This window comes from Colobus angolensis, unplaced genomic scaffold (genome assembly GCF_000951035.1).
Source record: "Colobus angolensis palliatus isolate OR3802 unplaced genomic scaffold, Cang.pa_1.0 Scaffold7, whole genome shotgun sequence".
Classification (NCBI taxonomy): Eukaryota; Metazoa; Chordata; class Mammalia; order Primates; family Cercopithecidae; genus Colobus; species Colobus angolensis.
In genome coordinates this window covers 24678414-24706259 of record NW_012120709.1, presented here as the reverse complement: position 1 = coordinate 24706259, position 27846 = coordinate 24678414, and the positions used below count along the sequence as shown (strand labels likewise).

The 27846-nt window shown below is 41.5% G+C and overlaps 1 protein-coding gene and 1 pseudogene across 3 annotated transcripts; both read left to right on the top strand.

The window, feature by feature from the left end:
• Nucleotides 1-188: 188 nt before the first annotated feature.
• Nucleotides 189-26523, top strand: MPZL3 (myelin protein zero-like 3). 2 transcript variants are annotated; one of them, XM_011926878.1, is made up of 6 exons: nucleotides 189-335; nucleotides 11339-11469; nucleotides 14732-14942; nucleotides 16403-16568; nucleotides 18765-18828; nucleotides 23295-26523. In XM_011926878.1, the coding sequence occupies exons 1-6, from the start codon at nucleotides 263-265 to the stop codon at nucleotides 23319-23321; spliced, it is 672 nt and encodes a 223-aa protein (XP_011782268.1). In that variant the 5' UTR covers nucleotides 189-262; the 3' UTR covers nucleotides 23322-26523. The 2 variants fall into 2 exon arrangements, with proteins under 2 accessions (XP_011782268.1, XP_011782267.1); XM_011926877.1 differs by having other exon boundaries at nucleotides 11303-11469.
• Nucleotides 21017-21894, top strand: LOC105501088 (annotated as a pseudogene). Its single transcript, XR_001000134.1, has one exon. The product of XR_001000134.1 is annotated as a superoxide dismutase [Cu-Zn] pseudogene (transcript).
• Nucleotides 26524-27846: the final 1323 nt, after the last annotated feature.

The following is a 27846-nucleotide window of genomic DNA, read 5'->3' as shown; positions in this document are numbered from 1 at the left end:
AAAACAAACTTGTAAATATTTAAAGTCTGTAGCCTACTTCATTTTCAAGCAAAATAGAGCAATTAGCTCCCGCCTGAAAGTTAATGAATCGCTGGTCAGTGAAACCAGGTGTGGTTCTGGAAAGAAGCCAGGTTCCTATGGTAACTTCGGATCGCCATTTAAGTTGTCTCTCGGCCCCCTGCCCTGACGTCACTTCCGGCGTTACCTGTGTCGTTACTGGGAGCTGTAAACAAGGTGTGCAAGCATCTGGAGAGCTGCCGGGATGCAGCAGAGCGGAGCAGCAGGAGGCCGTGGCTACGCTCTCTTCCCTCTGCTGGGCGTCCTGTTCTTCCAGGGTGAGTGCTCCGGCTGGCTACGCTCCACTTCCGGCTTGGGGGGTTAGGGAAGATGGTCGCTTTTCCGGTTCCGGGTGGGGAGGGTCTCCGAAAAGCCCCGGCATAGCTCTGGGAGGGAAGGAGGGAGCGGGACGTTGGGACGATGTCATCACCACACCGTTGAGGGTAACTGGTATTTTGTCAGTCCTTGTCTGAGCCTTGGGAGCTTTTCCACCTTGCGTGACCTGTCGTTGTAGTTTGGTGATGGCATACTTGATGGAACCACAAAGCGCTCTGGCTTTGGGAGCACCTGGTGTTATTTTGTGATGAGGTTGACTGCTGTGGTTTGGGCGCTGTATACCCTGATTAGAAAAATGACAGTTCTAGCATTCAGTAGTTTGTCCCAGTAGTTTTGGGAAACAAAATCATGACAGTTGGTAATTTTATTTTTTGTAGCTGATTATTGTGGTCTGTAAAATGAAATATTTGTTAGTCACAGAAGAGATGTGATGTGATTCATTATGGAGAAGCATATTGATGAAAATCAACTACTTTAGCATTTTAATAACTTTTAATACAAGAAAGAGCATTTAATTCTGTTAAAATTTAATCTATTAAGTAGTATCAGAAGTAGGGTATTTACACTGACATTCACATCTTAAAATTTAGGTGAGTTTTGCTTTCATATAATTTTCAAATTGCATAAATGTCAGTTCAACGTAATTACCTTCATTTTAAGGTACAACTATTTCCTGGATTTTATGTATGTGTGTCTTCCTGGGAAATAAAATATTAGTATATCTAGCATTAGAGTGAATTGCTAGCTTTATAAAATTTCCTTGAGGGTAATGGGATTTCTGAAAGAGATATTTAATATTATATAAATATAAATAACGTAAAGACTTCAGGTGTCCTAAATCTTAGCAGATAAGGCTGGAAAGTTTTTATTTTAAGTGGTGACTAATATTCATGTTGCCAGCACACCCCGTGATCCCTCCCAGCTGCCTATGTCATCATAAGTCTCCAGTTTTTTTAGCTAAATTACTTTGCCATATGGTATTTAGGCTGGCCTACTGTCACTCCTAATACACCCAGTCCACTCTCTCTCTCTATCTTTCACACACTCACACACACAAGAAATACTGAAATATTGTCTTATTGAGAAAAAAAATCTAGAAATGGTGTTTTCTTAAATCTAATGTCATTTTGCTTTGAAGAGCATGTGTCAAGTCCAGTAGATCATATAATTCAATGAAACATTAAAAGTTGATTTTACAATCTCTGTGTACTTGTGGAATAGATATTTTGCCTTTTAAAAAATAACTGGTGGTAGGGTGTATGGCTCTTGCCTGTAATCCCAGCACTTTGGGAGACTGAGGCAGCTGAATCACCTGATGTCAGGAGTTCAAGACCAGCCTGACCAACATGGTGAAACTCCGTCTCTACTAAAAAATACAAAAAAAATTAGCTAGGTGTGGTGGCGGGTGCCTGCAATCCCAGCTACTTGGGAGGCCGAGACAGAATTGCTTGAACCCAGAAGGCAGAGGTTGCAGTGAGCTGAGATCTCACCATTGCACTCTAGCCTGGGTGACAAGAGCGAAACTCCGTCTCAAAAAACAAAAACAAAAAAGAAACAACTGGTTTATCATATCATTCACATGCCATACAATTTACTCTCTTAAGGGGCATAACTGAATGGTTTTTAGTATATTCACAGTTATGCAATCATTACTATGATCAATTTTAGAACATTTTCATCACCCCAAAGAGAAACCTGATACCCATTAAAAATCACATCTCATTCCCCATTTCTCTTTGCCCCTGGCAACCACCAGTCTATTTTTTTGTATCTATTGATTTGCCTATTCTGGACATTTCATATAAATAGAATAATGTCTGTAATCCCAGCACTTTGAGAGGCCAAGGTGTGTGGATCATTTGAGGTCAGAAGTTTGAGACCAGCCTGGCCAACATGGTAAAATCCCGTCTCTACCAAAAAAAAAAAAAAAAAAAAAAAATTAGCTGAGTGTGGTGGCATGCCCCTGTTATCCCAGATTCTTGGGAGGCTGAAGCAGAAGAATCACTTGAACGTGGGAGGTGGGAGTTGCAGTGATCTGGGATTGCACCACTGCATTCCAGTGTGAGTGATGGAGTGAGACCCTGCCTTAAAAAAATAAATAAATAAATAAAGTAAATGGAATTACACAATATGTGCTTTTGGTGACTGGCTTTTTTCACTTTGCATGTTTTCAAGGTTCATCGATTTGTTTGGTCTTTTAAATCTTTTGTGGTTGGCCGGGCGCGGTGGCTCAAGCCTGTAATCCCAGCACTTTGGGAGGCCGAGACGGGCGGATCACGAGGTCAGGAGATCGTGATCATCCTGGCTAACACGGTGAAACCCCGTCTCTACTAAAAATACAAAAAACTAGCCGGGCGAGGTGGTGGGCGCCTGTAGTCCCAGCTACTTAGGAGGCTGAGGCAGGAGAATGGTGTAAACCCGGGAGGCGGAGCTTGCAGTGAGCTGAGATCCGGCCACTGCACTCCAGCCTGGGTGACAGAGTGAGACTCTGTCTCAAAAAACAAACAAACAAAAAACTGAAAATATCAGTCTGTAAAGATTGATCCTGAGCCTAAACTTTTAGATGTTTTCTGTCCTTTGAACAAATGCTTCTGTATCTTAAACTTGGAAAGACACTGGGAAAGTAAACACTTTTAAAAGGCACTTTTCTTTCAACAGTCCACTTATAAAGTTTGCTTTATCTACCAGTACGGGGGAGAAAAAGAATAAAGTTGGTTTTGTTCCATTTAAAGTAGTTTTGATATTTCTTTGCTCCATACCAAAGTCTTCCTTCCCCAAAATAAACAAGTGAATTAGAACCAAAAAAAAAAAAAAAATCAAGAAAAAGAAAAAAGGTAGTGATTTCTTCTAGTTCTCAGAGTTTTATGTAGGACTGTACAAAATTATCATCATTTGGAGTTGATTTTTTTTCACCAGCCCTGAATTTTAGTTCATCCATGGATAAACTATTACTTTTCTTATTTTTCTTTAACTATACAATTAAGATCCCACATATCCAGTATTTAGATTTCAACAAAGTGACTTTAAATGTTGATAACTTTGTGGCAAAATCATGCTAATAAATATGGAATTCAGATATATTAACAAGGAAAAAACTGGTAGGTAGGTGGGTTTATTGATGGTGTACTTACTATAATTTAGCAAACAAAATTTGGTTTAGTAACCAAAATTTACTATAATTTAGTAACCAGAATGTATAATTTTAATGCTTATTTTGTAATAATTTTTGTTTTATAAAAAGGAAAGTACGCTGGGCGTGGTGGCTCATGCTTGTAATCCCAGCACTTTGGCAGGCCGAGGCGGGCGGATCACGAGGTCAGGAGTTCGAGACCATCCTGGCCAATATGGTGAAACCCTGTCTCTACTAAAAATACAGAAGAATCATTTGAACCCAGGAGGTGGAGGATGCAGTGAGCCAGGATTGCGCCACTGCACTCCAGCCTGCGGGACAGAGTGAGACTCTGTCTCAAAAAAAAAAAAAAGAAAACCGTTGTTGGTTTGGTCTAGTTGAATAAATATTACTAGACATCCACAGTACGCTAGGCTCTGTTTTGATGGGCTCAGGATCTACTGGAGAAGACATAAGTCAATAGATGATTTTGGAGTCTGATACTAAGAAATAAATGCATTAGAAACCATGAGGATGGAGAAGAGATGCTTTGATCTGGCATGAGAATAAAGGAAAGGTTTCCTGGAGGTGAAGTTAAATCTTGAAAGAGGAATAAGTTTGTTAGAGATAGGGAGTGAAGAAAATTTGAGATGTAGAGAGGAGCATAAACAAGGCATGGAGGACTGGGCATGGTGGCTCATGACTGTAATCTTGGCACTTTGTGAGGCCAAGATGGGAGGATCACTTGAGCCCAGGAATTCAAGATCAGCCTGGGCAACATAGCGAGACCCCATCTCAAAAAAAAAAAAACAAAAAATAAACAAGGCAGGCATGGGGTGGAGGGCATTAAATAACTTTCAAAGCAGGTTTTCTGAAACTTACTTTGATTGGATTAACTTAGATCACATATTGACCCAAAACCTATCTTTGTGATTGGGAGGATATGATTGGGGTGTATTAATATTAATACATCTCTTCCTATGTCAGCATTGGGGACTTAACATGTGTAGCTTGAAATTGACCATGATAGGAGTGTTTGCACCACAGAAATTGTCCAACCCTATGTATCTGGCGCTTTTTATTTTTTGTAAAAATGTTTTGCTGTTTACCAGTACACCACTAGATATAATGATTGGTTTAAGTAAATCCGAGTCAGCCTCAGCTGGCAGTAAAGTCAGTTACTGTTTACTTTTAGTTTTCTCCCCTCCCACCAGACTCATTCTCTGCTCTACTCTACTCTTTGGAAAGCTGACTGTATAGAGTACATCATTCAGGCTCTCTTCCTCTGGTTTCCAGTTAGATTTGGCCAATGGGAGGCTTTGGCAGGAGATCGGAGGGCAGGAGAGAGAAGATCAGGATATTTATTTCCTGCTCCCTCCCTCTCTTGGTGCCATGATCCACAGTGCCTGTATCCCTCTAACAACAGCCACTGTCAGGTAGCCCACAGCTCCCACTCTTATCAGGATCTAGTAACACCATTTCCTCCCTTTGCCCTTCAGACCTGGGGATGGTAAAGGCTTTGGGCTGTTGTCAGCTTCCTTAACCTTGGGAAAAGTCCCTTCGAAAAGTGACCTAGGCTGAGCATGGTGGCTCATGCCTGTAATCCCAGCACTTTGGGAGGTTGAGGTGGGAGGATTGCCTGAGCTCGGGAGTTTGAGTCCAGCCCAGGCAACCATGGCGAAACCCCGTCTCTACCAAAAATACAAAAAATTAGCCAGGTGTGGTGACACACACCTGTGGTCTCAGCTATTTGGGAGGCTGAAGTGGGGGATCACTTGAACCTGGGAGGCAGAGGTTGCAATGAACTGAGATCTCGCCACTGCACTGTAGCCTGGGCAATAGAGTGAGACCCTGTCTTGAAAAAAGAAAAGAAAAGAAAAAAGAAAAGTGGCCCATACACTTTTCACAACCTCAACTGATTGTGCCTTCCGTTTCCTGCCTGGATCCTGACGGATAGTGTCATCTTCCTCCTAGCTCATAGGCTATAATAGGCTATGTGGGAAAAGGTAGGTATCAAAAAAAAAAAAAGGGATATTATTAGGAGATCAGGGGAAGTGGATGTTGAGCTGGCAACAAACAAATGTTTATTACATTCGATTTGAGGTCGTGTGGTGGTGATATTCAAGAGAGTATATCCGGTAACACTTGAACACTCAGAGGCAGGTCATGGCTAGTAATATAGATTGGGAAATCATTATCCTATTAGTGGTTGTTAAATCTACAAGTGAATAGGATTGTCCAAGGAGAATATGTTGAATGACTGTATATTCAGGCTAGATCTCTAAGGAACACCAGTGTTTAAAGGATGGATAAGAAAATAACAGCCTTAGATATTTGATACATACTGTCAGAGATGTGGGGAGACAGAGAGAGAGTGAGTGAGTACCTGTGTGTGTGTATGTGTAACACAATCAGTGGTGGAGTTGGTTGGAGGGAAACTAAAGAGATTCTGATTTTAAATTGTAATCCATGTCTCTTTGTTCTAAACCAAGGGTTGACAAACATTTTCTGTAAAGGGCCAGAGAGTATTTTAGACTTTGTGGGCTACATGGTCTCTGGTGGCAACTATTCAATTCTGCAAAAAATGCAGCCACAGATAAATACATCAACAAATGAACATGGCTGTGTTCTAATAAAAGTTTATTTTAAAAGACATTGTAAATTTTTTTTAGCTGTTTACCAAAAGACCATTGGATGTCATAATTGATTTAGGCCAATCTGGTCACACCCAGAGCTGGCAGTCAGGTCAGTTGCTGGTTATTTTTAGTTTGTTCCCTTTCTACTAGATCCATTTGCTTCTATTTAGCTCGTGGGCCATAATTTGCTGACCTTTGCCCTAAACCAACCACTCCCTTGACATAAATTATCCCTTGGATATCTCAGAGGCACCTTAAATGCATCCAGAATCAAACTCCTGTTCCCCTGCCAAGCCTAGTACTTTTCTAGTCTTCCCTTCTCAGTGAATGGCATCAGGAAGTCAGAAACCTGGGAGTCATCCTTCATATCTCCCTTTCCCTAATATTCCACAGCCATACTTAGTTCAAACTTCCCTTCTTTCTTTCTTGACTACCATAGTAACCTCCTCAGTAATTTCCCTATATTCACTCATTCACAATTTTTTTTTCTTTAAGAGACGAAGGAAGTCTCACTCTATCACCCAGGCTGGAGTGCAGTGGTGCGATCTTGGCTCAGTGCAACCTCCACCTCCCACCACCACACCTAGCTAATTTTTGCATTTTTGGTAGAGACGGCGTTTCACCATGTTGGCTGGGCTGGTCTCGAACTCTTGACCTCAGGTGATCCACCCGCCTGGGCCTCCCAACATGCTCAATTTCCCCATATTCACTCTTGATTCCTTGTAAGTAAGTGTCTTCTCTGAAGTGATCTTTTAAGAATGCAAATTTCATCAGGTCTCTTCTTGTTCGGTCCCACAGTTAAGTACTTTCCATGGCTTCCTATTACTCTAAGGATAAGGACCCAAATCTCTAATGTCCTGCCTGGTCTGGTTTTTGTTTACTTCCCAACCACATCTCATTCTATTTTCTCTCCCTGTCGTATTTTTTGTGTTGCAGTCACACTCCTTTTCAGCCCCTTGACTGACTAAGCTCCTTCCTGGTGCAGGACCTTTGCATGTGCTGTGTCCTCTGCCTGGAATGCCCTCCCTCTCCTCATCTTGTTACCTCTTCCTTCAGATCTTAGCTCAAGAGTAACTTTCAGGGAAGCTTTCATTAACCACTCTCCTCTCCCCCAACATAACAGGGGCCGTACCTGTAGCCACTTTCTTTTTCCTTCCTTTATAGTAGTTATCCGAGTTTGTAATTATGCATTTGTCTTCATGATTAGTTAATTAATGTATCAAACTTCTACTGTGTTTCAAGTATACAAGGGAGTGTGTTTATTTTGCTTGCATTTAATTCCAAACCCAGAGGATGGCACAAAACAGATGCTCAATAAATGTATGTTTGAAGAATGAGTGAATGAATGAGGTAATTGACATGCAAGCTTTGGGATAGAGAAGTTCATTAGTCACTGGTAGAGGATCCAGTAAAATAAGGATAGAAAAGTGTCTACTGGAGTTTTTATCCCTCGGATTTTACAATTTTAAGATATATGATGCCTTTTACCACAAGTGGTAGTGGAGTTCAGTTGTACCATAAAGTCCATAAGTGAATGGGAAGGAGGAAATGGAGACCTCATGTATAGGCTACTCTTTCACAAACTTGGCTTAGAAGGGAGAGAAAGGGCAGTAGTTGGTAACTAGAGTAATATTACAGTGTTAAGAAAAGATTTTTTAAAATTGCTATTTGTTTCTAAGGATGGGAGAAACCTGTGTATTTAGAGGCTGAAGGGGAGGGGTTGAAGGCAGTAGAAAGGGTTTTTTCTTTTTTTTTTTTTTTTTGAGACAGAGTCTTGCTCAGTCACCCAGGCTGGAGTGCAGTGGTGTGATCTCATCTCACTGCAATCTCTGCCTCCCAGTTTCAAGCGATTCTCCTGCCTCAGCTTCCTGAGTAGCTGGGACTACAAGCGTGTGCCACCATGTCCGGCTAATTTCTTTTGTATTTTTAGTAGAGACAGGGTTTCACTGTGTTGCCCAGGCTGCTCTTGAACTCCTGGCCTCATATGATCCGCCTGCCTCGGCCTCCCAAAGTGCTGGGACTATAGGCGTGAACCACTATGCCCGGCCTAAAGAGGGTTTTCCTGCTAAAGCAGGGAATAGAGGGGATGAATCCAGGCAGAGCAGAGGACCTGGCCTTGCATAGGAAAAGGGACACCACATCCTTTCAGTTGGAAGTAAGGATGGGAGCAGATGCAGGAATGTGTGTACCTGGGCCGTTTATATGGCCTCAAGTTTCATGACGATGTAAGAGGTAACATTTTCTTCTGAGAATGAGGGGTTTGGAGGTTGCATGGAGGACTGAGGAAGAATGCCAAGGGCTTGAGGAATCATGGAATGGGAAGCTAACCAAGGTCAGTTAAAGGTTTGCCAGGCCTCGTTGAGGACTCAGCTGTGGGTGACATTAACACATTTCTTATGGTAATTGTCCAGTTGTGTGATTTTTCTTGTTCAGGGTATACTAGCCCAGTCTAGTTGTGGTCATCTAGAGCTGAGCTTTTCCTGAAAGGGTGCAATGGAAAGATAGGAGTGTAGGGGAGTTAAGAGTATTGAATGTACTATAAAAAAGGTGATAGGAATAAAGTGGGTGATTTACAAGCATGCTTTGTTCCTATACTAGAATTTCTGGTGACCTGTCCGCCTGTTTCTCTCAGTGTCTCTCTGCCTGCTCCCCTTGCTCTGAATTTTTGCCCTGAAGGTGCTAACATTTGATAGAGGAATAGCCTTTGTAACTAGGTGCAATCCATGGCATCTGTGCCTGTGCAGGATTATGTACCTAGTGTTAGGAGGAGAAAGGGCGATGAACCGCATCAGGGAATTTGGAAGGCACCACAAAGGGTGCCGATATTTGAGCTGGAATTTGAAGGTGTGTGAATGTTGGGGATGTGGCGTGGTGGGGAACAACCCAGGCAGGATTGTTAGAGGTGGGGAGAGCCTTTCAGACAGAGAGCTGTTCAAAGAGAGGCTCAGTGACTTGAAAGGACACTACATGTGGGAAATGGCAGGACGTTCAAGTAATGATGAAGGGATTGGGAAAGTAGATGGGATGCAGTGACAGAAGTGTGGGGCTAGATTGCCACTGTTTGAATTTTATTTTGTAGCCCAATAGGAAATTATTGAACGTTTTTGAATATGTGTGGTGTTCATTTTAATAATAATAGCCAACATTTATTAAAGTCTTTATTCCAGATGCTGTGCCAAGCATTTCATGTTGTGAAATGAACAACATGATCAAAATAAAAAGTTATCTTTTTCGATTATGGTCGCTCTTCAGAGTGATCCAGTGAAGTAGATCTTGTTATTATTCCCATTTACCAAGTGAAGACATTGAAGCTTGAACTGGTTAGGTAACTGAGATCAAGGTCTCATAACCAGAAAGTAGCTGAGCTAGAACTCAAGTACACGTCTGGCTAATTCTCAATCTGTATTTTAAATCTCTATACTATACTTATGTTTTAGGATAAAGGAATAGACATGGGGAGAGTGTAGATTGTCCGTTCATTTCCACCTCCCAGTTTTTAGAGTTAGATCTTGAGTGATGAATAAGGATTTTCTTACAGGGATGGGTCAGGATTGCAGGCCTAAGAGAGTGGGGACTGAGGGATAAAAGCTTTCCAGCAGAGGGACAGCGTTTGCAAAGGCACAGAAGGCAGGACAGGTTTAGCCTGGCAAAGTCAGAAAGGGTGCCATAGGCATACCAGAAGTAATCTTCATCTTTGGGATGGGTCATATTCTTACGAGTTCTTATTAGTGGGTTCAGTTTTGGTCTCCTCCTTTTAAAAGGAATGTCAACAGACTGGATTGTCTAGAGAGGAGCAAGAAAAATGACTCAAAGCTGGCAGAGGTAAAGGCAGTGGAACTGATGACTCATAACTGTGACAGGAAAGGTTGAGAGTGTGTGGGCAGGACTGAAGAGGTGGCAGTAATGACAGTGACACTGTCTAACACGCACTGAGCACTTACTCTGGTTTGAGTAGGCTTCTTAGTGTGGTATGTGTTTTAACTCTTTTAATCCTCCCAGTGGCCTTCTGAGGTAAGTACTATTATCACCATTCCCATGAGGGTGAGGAGACTGAAGCAGTACGGTAACTTGCTAAGGTTGCAGACCCAGCAGGTAACAGTGCCAGGATTTGAACCCAGACCCTCTGGCGTAGGAGCCGTGACCTGCGTGCTCAATCACTACACCGTTCTGTCTGTACTGGAAGCACTGCTGATTTTCAGGACAGCGTGTGGGTTTGCACTTTTCTGAAATCTTGCTGCTCTGTTTGTCTTGGCCACCAGAAGATTCATGGCTTCTCGAGGTAGATAAGGAAGCAGGAAGAACAAAGTACTGGCAATGTAATTTCCTAAAATATGGCTCTGTAGGGAAAGATAAGTTTTTGTTCTCTGAAAGCAGAAGGAACTGGTTAGAATAAAGTGCCAGCCCTTTTCAGGGAGATAAAGTGTCAGATTTGGGTACATACATGAGTGGTTTTGGGAAAAATAAGTCTCTAGTGGGTTTTAAAATGATACTTTATTTTTACTTGCTAGAATGCATTCACCTATTCTGTTTTCTTCCCCATGATTTACTTTTAATGGACGTGTGATTCCTCAGCTAGCTTTAAGAAAAAGGGAAAAACTAGATAGTACCTTGGGGGCAGTTTCAGAAAAGTATTCGAAATAAATGTTCCCATTCTTACTTCCTATTCTCATTTTGCTGTTGATGAGGCAATGGTAGCTTCATGATGCAACCATGCTATACTTGGAGTAAGTCCCTTAGACCACAAAAACTGTCATATTCCCAGAGTGTGTGTGTGTGTGTGTGTGTGTGTGTGTGTGTGTGTGTGTGTGTCTGTGGGGGATGGAAGGGGATGGGTGATGTTGCCTTTTAGCCAGCCATGGGCAGACCCATTGTTTGTAGTTAACTGAACCACAAGCCTGTATCTGGGAAAATGCTGGTGTGACCAGATTTTAAATTTTTACACAAGCCTTAGGTTATGATTTAAGATTAGAAAATGATTGAAAAATACTATCTTTGATTAATGCAACTATCAATTCCTTGTCCCTTGTGGGCTTGCCTGAGAATATATTTATTCATATTTATTGCCCTGGCTTTTTGATGGGGGCTCTAAAAATAATTGTTCACTTACATCTGTAGATTCCACCCACATGAATGCATTTTAAGTGTTTGGGTTTGCTTTGATTAGGTGTTTATATCGTCCTTTCCTTGGAGATTCACGCAGATGCCCATGTCCGAGGTTATGTTGGAGAAAAGATCAAGCTGAAATGCACTTTCAAGTCAACTTCAGATGTCACTGACAAGCTTACCATAGACTGGACATATCGCCCTCCCAGCAGCAGCCGCACAGTATCAGTAAGTGTGTACTTTTTTGGAGCGTTCCTTTGGTCAACGGGTTTGGAATTGTTTTACTGCACATCACAGGCATGCCTGAGGCCATCTCATCTCAGAGTAGAAGATGGGCTTCTACTTTAATAGAGATAGATGAACTTTTATCCTATATGACATTCATTTGGTCATGTAGGGCCCTGTGTAAGAATTCTGTAAATAAGCTGCAGGAAAAAAAACTGTCAGAAACTCAGAGGAAATGTGGTTTAATTTTTTTTCCTCTTTGTTGTTTCTTTTTGCATTACTTCATAGCTTCATTTTCAGATTTAATGTACTGAGAAGAGTACCTTCAGGACAATTGAATAGAAATATACTACGGGTCCAGTCACAGACGTCCTTTCTCTTAAGGCTGCTCATTTTCTGTCATATTAAGTTGTCTCAGTGGGTGTATCTCTTTGCATATTTGTGCTTTGTGGATTTATCTTGACACTTTTTTTCCAGTGTATAAACATCTGCATTGATTTATATGGCTGCCTTTGAAGGAAATGGTGGCACCTCGTGTTGGTGACAGATGTTGGTGACAGATGGTCTTGCAATATTGGAAGCAATAAACCTTTGTCACACATATAAAACACATTTATGGTCCAAGTTGCATTGTAGGTGTCTAACTGAAGATTAAAATGCTATAAAATTTTTTTCTCTTTAAGCTTCCAGCAGTATCCTTAGCTCAGGATAGATGTTATTCAAGAATGTGAATGTCATAGCTGTATGGAAGATTGTATTTTTTTAAGTATTGTTAATTTATTTATCCCGTTTCCTTCACTGGAAAAATGTCCTCTTTGACTTTGTGTAAATAAGCTTTGCATTCTGTGTTAGGAGCCATTGTAGAATGCCACATAGCTTGAGGCTAGGCAGGTGACTCCAGTGAAAGAAGCTGGGCTGTATTCATGCTCCCCTCCCACTTTTTTTTCAGACTTGAAATAGTTCACTTGATTCCGAGTGATCAGGAAACTGGGGCTGGCCTTATTTGGCTCTGCCTCCTTGGTCAAAAGTAGGACAGAGCAAGCAATGGGGAGCTTCCTGGATGAGAAACAGCAGCTCTCTTCTAGTGCTGCCCTCTGCGAGACTGGTCAGAAAATCGGCAAACTCATACAAGTTGGAATTAAAGTTACGTAACATGATGTTGCAGTCATGGAATGAGTCAGTCAAGATTGTGTCAGATTAATCAATAAGCAAGGATATGAGTTTCATGAACTTAACATTGAATTTACGAGCTAGACTAATCTCGAGGATATACAATGGGCCGTGTTTTGTCAATAAGGAGTTCCAAACTCTTTTACACTGATGCTGATAATTAGTGGTAAGGATTCTTTACCTCCCCCTTTGAAATGTTCAACACAGTTATTATTTCTCATTATCTGTCTTTATCACTAAATGTAAGTTCCATGAGAGTAGGAACTATGCCTGTGTGGCTCCCACCGTATCCTTTTGCTTAACAATGCCTAGCACATTAGAAATCTGCAGCAGGCCGGGCGCGGTGGCTCAAGCCTGTAATCCCAGCACTTTGGGAGGCCGAGATGGGTGGATCGCGAGGTCAGGAGATCGAGACCATCCTGGCTAACACGGTGAAACCCCGTCTCTACTAAAAAATACAAAAAACTAGCCGGGTGAGGTGGCGGCACCTGTAGTCCCAGCTACCCGGGAGGCTGAGGCAGTAGAATGGCGTGAACCCAGGAGGCGGAGCTTGCAGTGAGCTGAGATCCGGCCACAGCACTCCAGCCTGGGTGACAGAGCGAGACTCCGTCTCAAAAAAAAAAAAAAAAAAGAAAGAAATCTGCACCAAATATTTGTTGAATAAATGCATGAACAAATGAACAAAGAAGTGAGTCAGCATCTTTTCTGGGAAGTTGCCTTTCAAAATTGGGCAATTCAGTGGTGTAAATACCCAGGTTCCTAAATGGGAAGGTACCAAGTAACAAAGAAAGAGGAAAGCCTGTATTTTGCATAAGCCATATTGCATAAGTCATATTGTATTGTAATACCTGCCTGGCCTGCCCCAGGTATAATTAGGCTTTTGGTGATGAAGTGTCTAATCAAGGCTTTTGATAAGTGTCTGATAATTAGACTTTTGGTGATGAAATGTCTGATCAAGTCCTAGGCAGCATTGTTTTAATTCAACATATATTCATTGAGTACTTATCACGTATTAGACTTAGGGATTATATTAATTGTCAAGGTAGATAACTTGAGAGAGGCTGAATTATATTACACCCTCCTCCTTTGAGAATAAGCAAAAATCTCCCTTTTGTCACCTGCTAGTTGTATACCTTAGAGCAACTCACTTAGTCTTTTGTTTGGCTTTGTTTTCTTCCTTTCTTTCCTTTTTTTTTTTTTTTTTTTTTGAGGCAGAGTCTAGCTCCATTGCCCAGGCTGGAGTGCAATGGCACAATCTTGGCTCACTGCAATCTCTGCCTCCTGGGTTCAGGCAATTTTCATGTCTCAGCCTCCCAAGCAGCTGGGATTATAGGTGTATGCCACCACACTCGGCTAATTTTTGTATTTTTAGTAGAGATGGGGTTTCACCATGTTGGCCAGGCTGGTCCTGAACTCCTGAGCTCAAGTGATGCGCTCACCTCGGCCTCCCAAAGTGCTGGAATTACAGGCATGAGCCACCATGCCCAGCCTGTTTTCCTTTTTATACGTTTGGGATAATTATACCTGCCTCATGTAGTTCAATGTAGTTGTGAGGCTCAAGTGAGTAAATGTGTGGCAATTATTGGCAAACTGTAGAGTGCTATTCAAATATGAGACGCTACTTTAGAACCAAGTTTCCCAACTTTGGCCCTGTTGACATTTTGAGCCAGATGATTCTTTATTGTGGCTGCTGTCCTGCGCATTGTAGGATATTTACTAGCATCCCTGGCTTCTACCCACTAGATGCCAGTAGCATATCCCCAGTTGTGACAATTGAAAATGTCTTCAGATATTGCCAATATCTCTTGGAGGGTGAAATTGCCTCTGGTTGAGAACTATTACTTTAGGGTTCCAGGGAGAATTTAGAAGCGATTCAAGGATTAGGATCCCAGAAGTCTCTCATCGGGCCTTTTTCTGATCAGTTTTGTGAACCTATAGGATGGAGGTTAAAAAAAAAGCATAAAAAGTTGCCCAACTGAAAAAAAAAAAAAACCCACACCATTATACAGTTGTATTTTATTTTGGACCTACTGAGGTTTATATTTTCATTGCATTTTCCAAGTTAACTTTTTCTCTCGTGGTGTTGCTTTCTTAGATATTTCATTATCAGTCTTTCCAGTACCCAACCACAGCAGGCACATTTCGGGATCGGATTTCCTGGGTTGGAAATGTATACAAAGGGGATGCATCTATAAGTATAAGCAACCCTACCATAAAGGACAATGGGACATTCAGCTGTGCTGTGAAGAATCCCCCAGATGTGCACCATAATATTCCCATGACAGAGCTAACAGTCACAGAAAGGGGTAAGCTCATTGCCACCAACCTTCTTCTGCAGTGCTCTGTGACTGCGGTGGTGCTTTCTGGAGAGCTCGATGATAAACAAAGCTGTCTATCTTTGTAAGCCAGTTGGGTCATTAAATCATTGAGTCAAAGTAATTTTTCTGCCATCCCAATATGTATGTTGGGGTGAATTTTTAATCTTTATTTTAAAAACTGAATTTTCTCTTCAGATGTTGTCATAGTTTCTCCATTACCCTTTTTTTAAGTTTTAAAACCAAAGTTCTTATGGAATGCATAGAAAACCCCTGAGCAAATATAGGGTTGTTATCTTTGTGAAATGGAAGTATTCCAGTTCTCCTAGCATGTTCATACTCCCAGTTATGAGATAGTGTTCTTGCCTGTGTCTTGAAAGGGTACCCCCCTAACCATGAGAGGTAGTGCTTTTCTTTTACGTTGCAAAGAACAGTAGTTTCCCTTTACCGTGAAACAGGAGGAGAGTAGATTAAGTACTGATTTTTTTTTTCTACGTTATTCCCTGATGACGATTAAGTGGTCATTCTAGTCCTTAACTGGATTTGAGCCAAAGATTTAGAGGCACATTATGGGTCATTATAGATTCATCATCATTTCTCAAGTCTTTTTCAAGTTTCTCTCCCTCCCTTTTTCGCTCCTTCTCTCCCTCCCTTCCTTCCTTCTTCCTTCCCCACTTCCCTTCTTTTCTCCTTCCCTTCCTCTCTCCCTCTCTCATTTCTTCCTTCTCTTTCCCTTTCTTGCTTTCTGTCTCTCTCACTTTCTTACCTCTTTTCTTTTAAAGGGAATAACTTGTAGGTTTCAAAGATGAGCACATTCATACTCCTGGCAGAAGAAGAAAATGGTACAGTTTTGCTGGAAGGCAGTTTGGCAGTATGAATCAGGTGCCTTAAAACTTTAGGCCCTTTGATCTAGTAATTCCATTGTAAATTTCATCTTAAGGAATTAGAGCTAAAGATGAAGATTTATGTACAAGCCTGGCCATCCGAATGTGACTCATAGATTCTAAGAATTTGCAACAACTTGAATGTCCAGCATTAGAGGATTAGTTCTATAAATTATTCAATATGATAGAATGCTATGCAGCCATTACACATCACTTCTGGAAGGAATTGTTAATTATTTATCATATAATAAGTTAAAAAGGAGGTTAAAAATAATATGTAATTTATGATCCATACTTAAAAATATATATTCCCCCCATGCACCCCATACCCAGTACCCCTGGAAGACGATTAAGTGGGTAGATACCAAAGTCTTCTTCCTAGGAGTGGGATCGTGGGTACATTTTTATTCTTCATTGTACTTTTGTGTATTTTCTACCTTTTACACAATGATTCATTACTTTTGGAATCAGAACAAATATAAGAGCAAAAGTAGAACCTAGTTGCTCATGTCACAGGAGGCATATTTGCATGTCCCTGTCTTTTCCCTTCTCTTTCTCCACCTCTAGGTTTTGGCACCATGCTTTCCTCTGTGGCCCTTCTTTCCATCCTCGTCTTTGTGCCCTCAGCCGTGGTGGTTGCTCTGCTGCTGGTGAGAATGGGGAGGAAGGCTGCTGGGCTGAAGAAGAGGAGCAGGTCTGGCTATAAGAAGTCGTCTATTGAGGTTTCAGATGAGTAAGTCCAGCAGGAGCCCTGGGCAGCAAGCCTGTTTCCTCCTTAGCGCCCTACCCAGACCCCCACATCCACACCTTCCTTTCTTCTGGACCGAGTTTAGTTCTGCTGGTGAACTTTCTTTTCAAAGAGAATAGTTCTGCTAAGGGCTGCCAAAAGGAAGGTTGGAAGTGAAGTATGTGAATATTAATTTGGAGAGAGATGGGGGAGTTGATATATGGTCCTAGTCTTCTGCTTTGGAAATCAGATTGTACAGTGCCATGGTCTGAATAAATTCTGAAGTTGATGTTTCATTCTTTCAATTCCAGGTCAATTATTTTTCCTTCTGCTTGTATTTGGCACTGAGCTGATGATGTTTCCTGATAGAAAATGCCTGAGCAATGAGAGAGGCTTTAAGAATAGCTGTGGAGGGCAAAAGCAATTTGAATAAGCAAGATCTATTCTTGGTCAGCATATGTTCTGAAGTGAGGGGCTACATAGATTGTGGTTATCAAAAAGATTTATTAAACATTATTCTGGGCCGGGCACGGTGGCTCAAGCCTGTAATCCCAGCACTTTGGGAGGCCAAGACGGGCGGATCACAAGGTCAGGAGATCGAGACCATCCTGGCTAACACAGTGAAACCCCGTCTCTACTGAAAAATACAAAAAACTAGCCGGGCGAGGTGGCGGGCGCCTGTAGTCCCAGCTACTCCGGAGGCTGAGGCAGGAGAATGGCGTAAACCCGGGAGGCGGAGCTTGCAGTGAGCTGAGATCCAGCCACTGCACTCCAGCCTGGGCGACAGAGCGAGACTCCGTCTTCAAAAAAAAAAAAAAAAAAAAAACAACATTATTCTGCCAGTGAGCAGGCGCGATCTAGTATATTCCCTAAAAATAAATGTAGTAAAAGGAAATCAAAACAAACATCTACATAAAACTCCTGTTCTCCATTATCTATGTCAGGGGAGGGGAGTCTTACATCGAGAAGGTCCAGAATTCTCTGTGTGTGTGTGTGTGCATTTATTCAATAATAAGAGACCATCCTGTGCCCTTTCCAAGGAATCTGTGGCTCTAAAAAGGCAAAGAACTCTTGGTAAAAAATGCTAATGTCTATTTCTAAGCATGGTATCCAAAACCCCTTATGATTTTACTCTAAGTCACATTGTTTCCTGACATCTCCCCACGTCCCAGCTGCCATGAACTTATTTATTTGCCCTAACATACTATACTTAGGTCAAATATTTTTCCTAACTCTTTCTCATCCTCTAAGACCCCGCCTTTTGTCTTGCTGGTAATGCCCTCCTTCCTTCTCTTGTTTGCCTGGAAACTCTTTCTTATCCTCCAAGACCCAGCTGAAATAGCCCCTTCTCTTGAGTTTCCCTGAGTCCTCAGGGAACAATTAGTCACTCCTCGCTCTTTGCTGCTGCAGCAGTTTGACCTTAACTCTATTAAAACACTTATCACACTGCATTATAACGTATTTGTTAAGTTGTAACAGGTCTTTCACCCCCATCATGAGCTCTTTACAGCCCCAAGTTTTATTTATCTTTTTACCTCTAGGCTAGCACAATGTTGAGACTTTGTCAGTGCTCGCTACACTTCTGAATGAGTGATTATTTATTGAGCAGTTATTATGTGCCAGGCACTATGGTATGTGTTTCACATGTATTTATTTTTTATTTACTCCTAACAACTATGCTTTAAGGGTGGGTGGTGATATGTGCATTTTTTTGTTTGTTTGTTTTTTGAGATGGGAGTGTCACTCACTCTATCGCCCAGGCTGGAGTACAGTGGTGTAATCTCAGCTCACTGCAACCTCTGCCTTCTGGGTTCAAGTGATTTCGCACCTTAGCCTCCTGAGTAAGTGGAATTACAGGTGTGTGCCACAATGCCCAGCTAATTTTTGTATTTTTAGTAGAGATGGGGTTTCGTCATGTTGGCCAGGCTGGTCTCGAGCTCCTGACTTCAGCTGATCCACACACCTCATCCTCCCAAAGTGCTGGGATTACAGGCATGAACCACTGCGCCTGGCCAATATGTGCATTTTACAGATGAGGAAACAGGCTTCTGGGGCTTAAATAATTTGCCCAGTCACCCAGCTCGTGAGTGGAAGAGCTGGAATCTAAAACCAGACCTGTCTCATTTCAACACCTGTACTTTTAACTGCTCTACTCTATTGAGCATAGTGGTGATTCAGATGTGGTTTGTCCTCTTTTTACAGCACTGATCAGGAGGAGGAAGATGCATGCATGGCGAGGCTCTGTGTCCGTTGCGCTGAGTGCCTGGTAAGTGCATGCCATTCCTTCTGCTTACTGCTGATGTCCCACTTTCCTGCTTACCTAACAGGATCCATCCTATGCCCTCAGACGCAGCAGAGGATATGCAGTTAGGTCCAAGCAAGATATGAGCCAGCATCTTCCCCCAAAGCATTTTGGACTCAGGGGACCCCTACCAATTCTAACCATGATTTGTTTCATGTCTCATGGGCAGAAAGTGGTGGTCTTAGGTTAGTGAAGGGGGCCACGTAGAGTAGTTTCTACTGACTGACAGAAAATCCCAAAACAGGAGTGTCCTGTGCCACTGAATTCATACTAGGAGACTTCGACTGGCTGGACCCAACCCTGAATTTAACTTTTCCACCGAGCCGTAGTATTTTTCAGGGAGTTAGGGAGATATAACCTTTTAGGTAACTTGATGTCTTTTATCAATAAGAAATACCACCCCGGAAGGCCCAAGTTTTGATTTAAATGTCAAAAGGCTGTCATCCCTCCTGCTTTTAGTACTCGCTGTGACTAATGACAGAATCAGAGAGTCCAGTTAGGAGGCTGGGGTGGGTGTCCTAGGATCCTAGCAGGAGGGAAGACTCTCTGATGTGGTGCAGTTGAAAACAGGTCATAAAGAAGTTCTGATCCCGTATGATACATACCTGTCATTGCCTCCTGTTTACTTATTGCCAAGCTCACACTTGGCTTGATGACTAATTGCAGTGTTTTTTGTTTCTGTTTGTCTCATGCACTTAAGTATCAAAGGGACGATGAGAGAAAGGTTGGTATTGCCAGTGCAGAGGACCTAATACCAACCTTTGGAGGCTCGGATATTTTTGAGAACACAAAATAAGTTAATGTTCATATGGTTATTATCCACATTTCAGATATTAATCCATTCAACAGTGATTTGTTGAGCATCTGTCACATGCCATGTGTACTGTTCTAGGTGCTTAGGAACCAGCAGTGAACAAAACCGACAAAAATTCCTACCCTCTGAGAACTGAATGTTCTTTGCCTGGAAAACTTTCTCATCCTCTAAGACTCCATTGAATTGGGGTACAAATACTCACAAAGTTTTAAAAAATAAGTAAAATATATAGTATATGAGATAGTACTTAATGATATGGAGAAAAAAAGCAGAAAAGGGGGATGGGATGGCTGGATAGGGAGTGTGACATTAAATAGGTTAGGGACAACCTCAGTGAGAAGATATTCGAGCAAACACCTGAGAGAAGCAAGCCATATGGCTATTGTGGAGGAGCCTTTCAGGCAGAAGAAATGACAGGTGCAAAGGCTCTGAGGAGGGGCCATGACTGGGATGTTCTTGGAGTAACAAGAGGGCAGTATGGCAGGAATGAAGACAGCAAGGCAAAGAATAGTATTTGTTGACATCAGAGAAGTAACGCAACAGCTACATCTTAAAGAACTTTGTAGATGATTGTAATGACCTGGACTTCTACTCAATGAAATGGAATCCATTGGAGGGTTTGGGAAGAGAAGCACTATCAACTGATGTCTATTTTAAAAGTATTACTCTGGCTTTTGTGTTGAGAATGGGTGGTAATGAACAATGACAGAATCAGAGAGTCCAATTAGGAGGCATTTGCATTAATCCAGGTAGCTGAAGATGCTGGTAGTTTGAACCAGGGTGGTGGTGGTGGAGGTGGTGAGGAGTGGTTGTATTCTGATTATAGTTTGAAGGTAAAGCCAGAAGGATTTACTGCTTTTGCGTTTATATATGAAAAAATGAGAGGACTCAAGGATAGTTCCAAGATTCTAACTTGAGCAACTGGTAGAATAGAGTTACCATTTGCTAATATGTGGAAGTCTGTGGGTGAATCAGATTTTAGGAGGAAGATCAGAAGTTGGGTTTGGACATATTAAGTTTGAAATACTTACTAAACTTCCAAGTGGATGTGTGGAGTAGGCAGTTGTGGGTGTGGAGTTCAGAAGAGAGGTCTAGACTGAAGATAGAGATTTAGGAGCCATTAGCAGATAGGGACTGATAGAGACATTTCCTCCAGGGAAATGAATGTAGATAGGAAAGGGGTCAGAGGAGGGAGCTTGGGCCCTCCTAGATTTCTAGTATGGGAAGATGAAGAGGACTTATTAGTAAAGAGGCTAAGAAAGATTAACTAGTGAGGTAGGAAGAAAATCAGGAGATTTTGGTATCCTGGGAATCAAGTGAAGAAGTATTTTAGGGCGGCGTAGTCTCCTGCAGCGTTGGGGGTCTGTCTCGCAATACTCGGAAGCAGGACCCCGGCGTGGCCTAGCAAGTCATGGCGATGAAGGCCGTGTGCATGTTGAAGGGCGACAGCCCAGTGCAGGGCACCATCAATTTCGAGCAGAAGGAAAGTAATGGACCAGTGAAGGTGTGGAGAAGCATTACAGGATTGACTGAAGGCCTGCATGGATTCCATGTTCATCAGTTTGGAGATAATACATAAGGCTGTACCAGTGCAGGTCCTCACTTTAATCCTCTATCCAGACAACATGGTGGGCCAAAGGATGAAGAGAGGCATGTTGGAGACCTGGGCAATGTGACTGCTGGCAAAGATGGTGTGGCCAATGTGTCTTTTGAAGATTCTGTGATCTCACTCTCAGGAGACCATTCCATCATTGGCTGCACATTGGTGGTCCATGAAAAAGCAGATGACTTGGGCAAAGGTGGAAATGAAGAAAGTAAAAAGACAGGAAATGCTGGAAGTCGTCTGGCTTGTGGTGTAATTGGGATCGCCCAATAAACATTCCCTTGGATGTAGTCTGAGGCCCATTAACTCATCTGTTATCCTGCTACCTGTAGAAATGTATCTTGATAAACATTAAACACTGTAATCTTAAAAGTGTAATTGTGTGACTTTTGCTTAGTACCTGTAATGAGAAACTGATTTATGATCGCTTGGAAGATTTGTATAGTTTTATAAAACTCAATTAAAATGTCTGTTTCAATGACCTGTATTTTGCCAGACTTAATCACAGATGGGTATTAAACTTGTCAGAATTTCTTCAATTCTCATTCAAGCCTGTGAATAAAAACCCTGTATGGCACTCATTTTGAGCCTATTAAAAGAATCCAAGTTCAAACTAAAAAAAAAAAAAAAAAAAAAAAGAAGTATTTTAGGAAATAGTGATCTTGAGAGTGATTAACTGTATCATTTGCTGTGGAGTCAGGTGAAGTAAAATGAGAGCTGATAATTGATTATTGGATGATTTTGGAATATGGAAGTCATTGGTGACCTTGGCAAAAGGAGCTTCAGTGGAATATTGGGAATGAAAACCTGTCTAGGGTGGGGTCAAGAAAGATTGCAGAAAGATGCATTGGGACAGTGGCTAAAACAACTCTTTCAAGGAGTTTTGCTGTGAAGGGATGCAGAGAGACAGGCAATATGTGGAGGGCAGTGTCATGAGTGGCTTTTCTTTTTAAGATGGGAGAAATTGAGCACATTTGTATGCAGATGGGAATTATGTAGTAGAGAAGGAAAAATTGATGCTGCAAGAGAGAGAGAAGAGGATTGCTGGGGTAATGCCAGGATCTAGTGCGTAAGTGGAGATGTTCACCTTACATAAAGTGAGACAGGGAGAGTGTATAAGAACAATAGGGAAGGCCAAATAGATGGGTCCAGATGTAGATGAGTGGCCACATGTGATAGAGCTTGTGGAAATTCCCTACTGATTGCTTCTTTAGTCCCAGTGATGGGAGAAAGCAAGGCCATCAGCTGAGAATGATGGGAAGAGGAGGTGTTAGAAGTTTGGGGAAAGAGGGAAGGGTATGAAATAGTCGTCAAGGAGAATGAATAGACTAGAGAAATGTGGTATACCAGATAGTGCTAATGGCCCACTTGAAGTTAGAAGTAATAAATATGAGTATGAATAGTAATAATGGTAACAGGAGCTAGTCTTGAATGAGTGCTTACGAAGTGCCAGGTAGTGCTAAGTAATTTACATGTATTGCCTCATTCAATTCTCTTAACAGTTCTATGAGATGTATTTTTATTATCCGTATTTTACAGATGAGGAAACTGAGGCTTAGAAAAGTTAATAACTTTATCCAAGGTCACACAGCCAGCCAGCAAGAGGTAGAAATAAGTGGTAGACTGACACCTAGTCTAAATTCCTAACCACAATTTTGCACATTTCTGCAAGAGAGTGGGGAGAGGATTGCTGGGGTGATTCCACCAACGCTTGTTTTGCTAAGAAACGATGCTGTAGACAGGCATCCTTTCTTGTGTGTTGAGGTTTTAAAAAATATTCACCAAGGGAAAGGAAACCACTAGGGCTTCAAAGCAGAAATTCGCCCAATAGACACCAATTATGTTGAGGTCCCGTGAAGCCCCATGGGGGAATTTAGGTGTATTGAGTCAGTGGCATTTCACTTGTGGTTGTCTCCCCAAGCCAGATTCCATCTGGAGGATCCTAACATGTGGTCTTTGCCTAAATTCCGACTCTGGAATTGTGTTTCACACCTACTGTTTTTCTCCCTCCAGGATTCAGACTATGAAGAGACATATTGATGAAAGTCTGTATTACATAAGAAGAGTCACCTAATAACAGGAAACATCCCATTCCACTGGCAGCTAATGCTTGTCAGAGAAGTGGAGCTGGCCTAGACCATAGTGATGGACAATCCTGGAGATCATCAGTAAAGACTTTAGGAACCACTTATTTATTGAAGAAATGTTCTTGTATTTATAAACTGTTCAAGAACTCTCATAAGAGACTCATGACTCCACTTTCAATAAATTATGCTGTAATTGAATGAAGAAATTATTTTCCTGAGCAAAAAGATACTTTTTGATTTGTCTTTGCTCTGGAATGTATTACATGTTTTCTTCCAACTGTTTGAAGGAGAATCCTGAATGTTTGCCACACTGCTGATGCCAAAATAATTTTTTAAATGAAGTGGAGCTTATGATTTCCTGAAGTGTCACCAGACAAAACGTTTGCTTGGGATAGGTGTTCTTTGTTTTTTGCTCCATGTACATTTTCAGCTGTGAGTTAGTATAGGGCATATACTCATTGGTTTAATCACCTCAACCTCAGTTGTGTTTGGATAATTTAGGGTGTATAGCCTTAGTTTCCTTAGAGTTTTGGTAGGATCAAGTCATTGATTTGCTCTGACTGGGTTTTTAAAGTATTAAATACAATGTCATCAATTTACAGTTAAGGAAAGGAATCATGAAGTAGAAAAATTATTTTATTTAGTCTTGCTGGTACAATTTGGGCCAAGGAGTCTTTGTTATTTTCTTTCTTTTTCTTTTTCTTTTTTTTTTTTTTTAAGGCAGAGTCTCACTCTGTCGCCAGGCTGGAGTACAGTGGTGTGATCTTGGCTCGCTGCAACCTCTGCCTCCTGGGTTCAAGCAATTCTCATGCCTCAGCCTCCCGAGTAGCTGGGATTACAGGCATGCGCCACCACACCCAGCTAATTTTTGTATTTTTAGTAGAGACGGGGTTTCACCATTTTGGCCAGGATGGTGTCAATCCCCTGACCTCATGATCTGCCCGCCTCGGCCTCCCAAAGTGTTGGGATTACAGGCATGAGCCACTGTGCCTGGCCTGTTGTTTTATTTTCTTATGACTACAACTTTTCTTCTTGACTTTTCAGGTCGGAGGCAAGAAAAACTCTTTACAGGTTTTTAGTGGGGGCTTATGGAGTATTTCAGGAGTTCTTTGCAGTTAAATAATCTTTTCACTTGTATTGTCTTTCAAAACTTTGTTGATTTCTAAAATGCACCAACTATGAGTAACTATGGTATTTGCAAGTGGTTTTTACAAAATATTTGAGATGAGGAAGTGAGATTGTGCATAACATACTTATCCTTTCTGTTCTCTCAGTGCCTTGCAGCAGGTTACTCCATTCTGCTATGACAACTTGTTTCAAATGTTAATTTATGTAGGAGTTTTTATAAGCCATTAAGGCATATGTATAGCATATCAGTAAAGATGGATAGTGCATATATAAATAGTCCTCTGTAATAGTGATTGGATTTACTTCTCAATTATGAGAGACAAAAATTATCCCCTCACCTGTCTCTATTCTTTCAATAGGTTGATCCCTTATCATGGTTTTTCATTAGTTGGTCAGGAAGTTTCCATATTACAGCAATTTAGACTGTATATGTTAGTTTAAAAATCATTTTTCTCTATCTCAATTTTTTTTTTTTTTTTGCAAAGACCTAATTTTAAAAATTTGGGTTGTTAGATCTGTACCGTAGATTTGGCATGACCTCTTCTGTTAACCTAGTCCACAGATTAGTGAATCTGGTTAGCTGAAGGACATTGTGATTTGACTGTGGTCATGCGAGGAAGTAGAAGAGGCAAAGACAGGACCGGCAGTTTACATTTCCACTGGTTAAACCTCACGGTACTTTGGGGGGCTGCTTGTTAACTTATGTTGTTATCTGAGGCCAATCTAACGTGACCATTTCTGACACCTCAACAGAGAGAGGAAAGCAACTTGAACAATAACAGTAAATAATTTGGGCTGTCAGAGATTTGAAGATAGAGACCTAATTGTGAGGGGGACTATTTTGTCGGTCCTCATTTCTCCGCGAAAGAGATGGTGTTACAGGAACCCACTGAAAGCCACATCCCATTAAATGAGGAACCAGTTTTGGCTGGGCCTTCTTGTAATGTCCTTGCAGGTGTGTTGTGAAGATTAATGCAGGGTGCTATGTTTGTAGATTGACACCTAGTCTAAACTTGAGGTAATTGGTGCTCTATGAATACTCAGTCATGTTATTTTATAGCCTTAATCATGATTTGAACTAGTCCCTTCCTTTTTAAATGACTGGATGGTGTCCTTTGTGGTAAGGGGAGTACATTGATAATATAGTTTACTTCATGGGTTTGTGGTCACATCCCAGTCATCAGCTGCTATCATTTTCCTTCTTCATCCCTTATGTTGAGATTTGGGTTACAGCTTTTTATTCTTTGAAGGATCACGAAGTAGTATACAGACACCTGCCTTCTTTAAGGATGAAAGGAAGATAAAGTGTTTTTTGTTTGTTTGTTTACTTGTTTGTTTCACCTATTGTTTGAGTAACTTCTAAGGTGCTATTCTCTCTCTCTTTTTGCTACCCCATGAGCTCTTGTCACAGCCATGGAAACCAGCCTTATTTAGAAAGGGAACTTAGTTCAGAAGGGGTTAAAAGCCTTCCAGAGTTTTTCTTTAGCTGCTGAAGTTTTTACTTGTGGTTACATGACCTTAAGTTTTATGCATTAGGCTCTTAATTCTATTACAAAATGTGAACTTAACAATTGCTTTGTGTTTTCCATGTGACTTTGTTACTTCAGGCTACTTGGGGAACATCTTAGTCCTCTGTAGCTCCTGAACCCAGCACTGGTGCTTCAAGAGAGAAGGTAGCACGTCTTTGTTCAAAACAAAACAAAACACCACTTCTGGAGGCCGTATCCTGAATATGAATGTTCTACTAAGTCACTCAGTTATGGTTCTAAAGGGAAACCATAAGAAGACCCACAAGGAGTGGACCAAGACTATTATTTAATTGCACAACTTGAGACTTTGCTGCCTGAAGAGGCAGCTCCATTCCTTTGACTCCATTGTTGGGCTGTTAACTGCTGCACGTCATTGACTTTTTCTGTTTTTGTTTTTTTGTAGGAGGGTAGGCGCTGTTGGGCCATATGCACAGATATCGTAACTCTTGGTGTCTTTACTGCATCATAGTCAATAAACTTCTTTGCACCCTTTGGCTACCTTTTGGTGTGTGCATATCTACATATAAGGTGGGAATTGTCATGTGAAAAAGATGGCGGTTTGTGGTGTTAAAAGAGAAACTTTAGCTGAATTAAATTTAAAAGAGTTGAATTGAGCACAGAATGATTCATGAATCGGGCAGTCTCGTGAGCCAGAGTAGGCCCAGAGACTCAGCGCAGCCACGTGATGGAAGATTTATGGATAGCAAAAGGAAAGTGATGTACTGAAAACAGAAGTGAGGTACAGAAACAGCCAGATTGGTTACAGCTCAGTGTTTGCCTTATTTGAACAGTTTGAATCACTGGTCATCTTTGATTGGCCAAACTCAGTGATTGGCACAAGAGTAGACTACAGTCTGTATACTATTCCATTTAGGTTATAGTTCATGATGTACAGAGAAACCTTTAGACCAAACTTAAGATATGTAAGGAGGCAGCTTAGGCTGAACTTGATTTAACAGTGGTTTTCAGCATTGTGCAACCAGTCATGTCTGAGCTGTAGCCCCGCAAGAACCTGCAGAGATTCCGTGGTATGCTGGAACCAGCTCACATAAGCAAGAGCTGATTACAGGCTGAGTATCCCTAATCTGAAAATACAAAACCTGAAATACTCCAAAATCTGAAACTTTGAGTGCCAACATGATGCTCCAAAGAAATGCTGATTGGAGCATTTTGGATTTTCAGATTAGGGATGTTCAACTGGTATGTATTCGGCAAATATTCTAAAATCTGAAAAAAAATGTGAAATCTGAAACACTTCTGGTCCCAAGCATATTGGATAAGGGATACTCAACCTGTATTACATTTTTAAGGAATTTTGCGAGCCAGTTGTTAAACTGTTGGTAGCTTGAAATAGGCCATGATGGGAATATTTATACTGTGGAGATTGCTGGCTCTCCAGCACATCACTTCTAAAGTACCATGCAGCATAGTGCTTGGGAGCAAACGTTCAACAGCTTTTCAGATGATACAGGACAAGTTCCATAAGATGAGTCTGCCCATGCCTAGGTCAAGCCAATCTGGCCGAGGTTGAAGGTGCATACATTGAGAACATCTATTTTTGAAGTGGTGACTAAGACTGAGAGGTATCTTGAAGTGAAGAAACCTTGAGTTCTAATCTAGGATGTCCAAGTCACCCAAGAGGTTCTCTATGGGAATCAATGGCTGCCTGTATTCTGGAAATGCTGATATCACACGGCCAGAGGAAACTCATGTCTACGTAGCAGGTTGGAGGACTGGGCAGGCATATCTTTGGAAGCAGGGATTGGGTGATTGCCTGGCGAGGTTGCACCTCTGTTTCGAGAGGAAAAATAAAAGAGGTTG

Excerpts from the sequence above, each read along its gene's own strand:
- MPZL3 (XM_011926877.1), top strand. The coding sequence starts at position 263 with ATGCAGCAGAGCGGAGCAGCAGGAGGCCGTGGCTACGCTCTCTTCCCT. Across the intron at positions 14,943-16,402 it reads GCTAACAGTCACAGAAAGGG|GTTTTGGCACCATGCTTTCC; the intron begins GTAAGCTCATTG and ends CTCCACCTCTAG. Across the intron at positions 18,829-23,294 it reads TCCGTTGCGCTGAGTGCCTG|GATTCAGACTATGAAGAGAC; the intron begins GTAAGTGCATGC and ends TTCTCCCTCCAG.